Genomic DNA, 4,200 nt, shown 5'->3' with positions numbered 1-4,200 from the left:
TAATATAATTAAATTGTTCCAAGTTCACTAGCTCATACTGCACAATGGCCCTAAATTAATTGATTTTATTTACAAAAATAACTTACTTTTAGAAGATTTAATACTGTTCAATCAGCTGCTAATTTAAGTACTCGCACAGCGCCTTAACACTAAACTTATACATACTTTAAAGCATACATTTTTGACTTTTTTAAAGTGCTTTCACTACATTAGTTTCACTTAATCACAAACAAATTTCTAATGATCACAGTTTCAAACAACTTTTCTTAAGAAAACATAAGAAAGAGAGTACAACTAAAATTTTAATTATAATTAACTTAATTTATAATATATGTGCATTGCTAAATCACAACACCTGCAGTGCTTGGAACATTTAAAATTGTATGTCCTTGTCCGTAGCTTCGACGATGTCAGTGTGCGGTGCCTGCACACGTGCAACTTCCATCAGTATACAAGTGCCATCACACTCAGTGCGACTACCTAATTCTTGTTCACAAATACAACTGGAACTTTCATTCGAGTCGCTTTTAATCGTATCAACCGTGTTGCCATACGTACCGGAAGGTATCTCTGATGGCGGTGTTGACGGCAACTCCATCAATCCCATATCATCTTCATTTTCAATGACATCTGGATGTAACGGCTTAAAGTTATTACGCCTCCACTGGTACATTAACGGACCAACATTATTTGCATCATGTACACCAACAATAATGTTAGCATCAACGCCTCCATTAAAATTGTTCGCAGTGTTATTACCGAAAGTCATGACATTGTAAATGTTGTTGTGGCCATTTTTACCAATTTTCATCTGCCCTGGACGGTAGCAATGTGCCGTTCTAACAGGGTGTTGATGACTGGATGAGAATATGTTATTACGCATACGCATTGAGGAACTCATGTAACTGGAACGTAGGGAACTACCGCGTGTGTGCATGGATAGAGTGCGGTCATGTGAATCCAAGGATGTCTTGAATTTACAAAAGCATGCCGCAAAACGTTTATTGAATTCACGCTTGAATTTTTCCTGAAAAAGATTTCCAAAATTATTGAAAGCTTTTAAGGTATTTGCAGGAAAAGTGTTAGTAAAAAAAATATATTAAGGAAAAATGAAAAGGCTCTATGATAGTTCTAATAGAATTTCATTGCTTTTTTACCTTTAGTCTCAATAATAATATAATTTAAGTGGGATTACATTTGATTGAAGTATATATGTGAACCGAATGCATAAAATCTTATTAAAATTACGAATTAAAATTACCCAAAATAATTCCCTTTACCTTATTTTATTAGCTGATAAATATAAATTTTCATTTGCACTTCATGAAATAATAATGAAAAACTACTTCTAAAAGTGTCACCTTCTCAAAGTACCTAAAGCATTTGTTAACCTATTAGTCAAGGTTTTTAGTTCCTCAAAAAAATTTAAAACGTTCTATTTTTCTAAGTATTTAAAGTGTTAGAAATACATTTCTTATTCAGTAAATGTTATGACTTTAGATACACAACAGCATGCAGTCTTCTGTTTTTGGGGTTAAAATCGGTAGTGCCTTCTACGGTGATTGGGAGTAACGCATCTAGTATATGACTACAAAGAAAATGAAAGGAGTACTATGTAGTTATAACAACAAGCAGACATATTTTTCGTGTCTAGTAAAGTGAAGTCTAAAGTTTAAGACTTTACTTAATATATTTTGTATTCTTTAGTAAATGAATTCAAAGTAAATAATTGTTATAATCATCGATCGATTGTAAACTAAAATGACACATATATTCAAATTGTTAAGAAGCTTCGACACATTGCATTTGGATTTTCTTTCAATATAAGATTAATGCATATTAAGGTCGAGAATAAACTTTGTAAAGACAAAATTTATTCTCTACTTAATCAGAAAAATCCGAACTATAATATGAAGTCATATAGGATTGTTTTAGCTATACAGGTTTAGCTCAAGACAACCATCCTTAAATTTTAATTTTCTCTAATAGGAATACCTTAATCTATTTTGAAAACTTAATCCGATATCTTCCGAATCAAACCGCTTGATCCTTGTTTTTTTCAAGCTTCAAATGGTTATTCAGTTTTTTGTTCAACTTAAATCAGAAATAATACAAACAGTGTGCACCTTATAAATTCTTCTCTAAATGAACAACTATTGCTATATTGTATTAAAATAAGTAATTAAATGATAAATAATTTATACCTGCTGATTTTAACTCAAATATAATCGGCTATATAAGACTAGATGATTAAGTGTAAAACACAACATTAATCAAATCTCCACCACTGGATATCTAACAGTATAGCATTCTTTTCAGGCAATTTTCACTGACTTGGCATATAGTTTGCAAAATTTTGAACATTACTTAATTGCCGCTCGTTAGTGAAACGTCTTGAATTTAAGAGTGATCTGTAAGCATGCAGTCGATACACATCCTCAAAAAACAAAGTGCACTGATAACAAATCGGTGAACAAATGGTGCCCAATTCAATAGCACTTAAAGCTTAATTTACACGTACTGGAAGTTTTTCGTCTAATAATACCAAAACAGCGGTTGTAAAACAACCCACGTTTCAAATAGCTAACCATAAACTAAACAGAAACCGAACTTGTGAAAGTTCTGTACTAAAACTACTAGACACCCACAAATCCTTTTGGAAGAGTTTTAAAAATGGCTATTCATATAAATATCTCAAAGGTATTTAAATAGCTCAGTCAACATAAAATTAAAAAAATACAGATACTTATGTTCACACTTATGCTCAGTGTTGAAATACGCGAGGAAAATCAAATCCTTTAAGTACGAACAAGTACATACTTTGGGAAGAAGAAGTAAAGGTTAAATTTTCATTTGGATGATTTTATATTGATTTTATAAAGTTCGCAATGAAAAACCGAAATAAATATTTAAATAAAAGTAATAATTTTGTAAAATAATAGGACAATGGCACGTATTTATACTTACATTGTAAATACCATAAATGAAAGGATTATAGCAACTGTTACTCATTGCGAGCCAATCACAACAAAACCAAATGATGCTGATGAAATGATATTCATTTATTTCTGGTATTGTTACGTAAAGTATGTTATAGAGCTGTAGTGGTAACCAGCATAATCCAAATACAATGACGACAATAATCAGCATTTTAATGACCTGTCATCACCAAAAGAAATAAAACAAAAATTTTAAATAAATGAGTTGAGTCAAATATCGTAACTTTATAAGTAAAAGTCGAGATAACTATTCATACTTTTTACAGACAGGATGTAACTGTCAGTTTGTCATACTATTATGCAGGTAAGAGAACTTATAATCTCCCTTTCCTATTTATGAGCAGTTAATCATTTTGACACGTATTTGATTTACCTTCTTCTTATTTCTTAACAATGTCATGTCACGCAAATCTTGTGCATTACCAGGTGTTCTAGTGCCCCATAATTTCACTGCCATTTGTATGTACACAAAACTGATGACGCAAAATGGCACCAAGTACTGCACAAATACCAAAGAATAACGATATGTTTGCAACTGCTCTTCTGAGAGATTCTTATTCAAGCAAAACGGTCGTGTCATATTGTAGATTACGCCATCCTCTAAAAGTTGTCAGAGTTTTGTTAAAATCGTTTATTGTATTGCTTATGTTTAGCATACCTCTTATCCGTTCGTGTACCAACTCTACGCGAAAAGCAATGGCACATGGTATAGCAAATGTGATAGAAACAATCCATATTGTGACAATAATTAACTTCGATACAAATTTTGTTGGCCTTGCTCTACATAATGAGTAGAAATAGAGAGATTTTTTTATTTTTTTGCAATACAAAGAGAAGAGTGAACTCTCAACAGAAACTGAAAGAAATATAACAAATGATAATTTGATAAAAAGAATTTAATATAATAAATATTCTACTGAGTGCTAAAAACTTCATTGTGATATTGAAGATTTACTTACAATACTTCGAAAACATTTTTTCTTACCACACGAAAACAAAAAGATGGTCTATTAAAAGCAATAATTGCAATACTTATTATTAATTTTTCCTGAAGCAAGAAAAGTATTGGAAGAACCTATGAACACCGTAATTATATAAAAGAATTTTAAATTTTCAAATGATCAGATATATAAACTAAAGTGCAAATAAATAATATTAGACATAAATTCGAATTCAACAAAATTTTATTTTAATTAATGAT

The 4,200-nt window shown here is 30.8% G+C and overlaps 1 protein-coding gene across 1 annotated transcript in view; it reads right to left on the bottom strand.

The window, feature by feature from the left end:
• Window positions 1-246: 246 nt before the first annotated feature.
• Window positions 247-4,200, bottom strand: part of LOC119668326 (neuromedin-K receptor-like) — a 24,406-nt gene continuing 20,452 nt past the window's right edge. The window contains exons 2-5 of the mRNA XM_038077832.1: window positions 3,658-3,855; window positions 3,373-3,599; window positions 2,968-3,159; window positions 247-1,027 (exon numbers count right to left, since the gene is read on the bottom strand). Coding sequence (XP_037933760.1) covers window positions 374-1,027; window positions 2,968-3,159; window positions 3,373-3,599; window positions 3,658-3,855 — 1,271 coding nt within the window. The 3' untranslated portion in view covers window positions 247-373. The remainder of the gene's footprint in view (window positions 1,028-2,967; window positions 3,160-3,372; window positions 3,600-3,657; window positions 3,856-4,200) is intronic.

Source organism: Teleopsis dalmanni, chromosome 1 (genome assembly GCF_002237135.1).
Source record: "Teleopsis dalmanni isolate 2A chromosome 1, ASM223713v2, whole genome shotgun sequence".
In the NCBI taxonomy this organism is placed as follows: Eukaryota; Metazoa; Arthropoda; class Insecta; order Diptera; family Diopsidae; genus Teleopsis; species Teleopsis dalmanni.
Note: the sequence above shows the minus strand (reverse complement) of the source record. Positions and strands in the feature narration are given on the sequence as shown.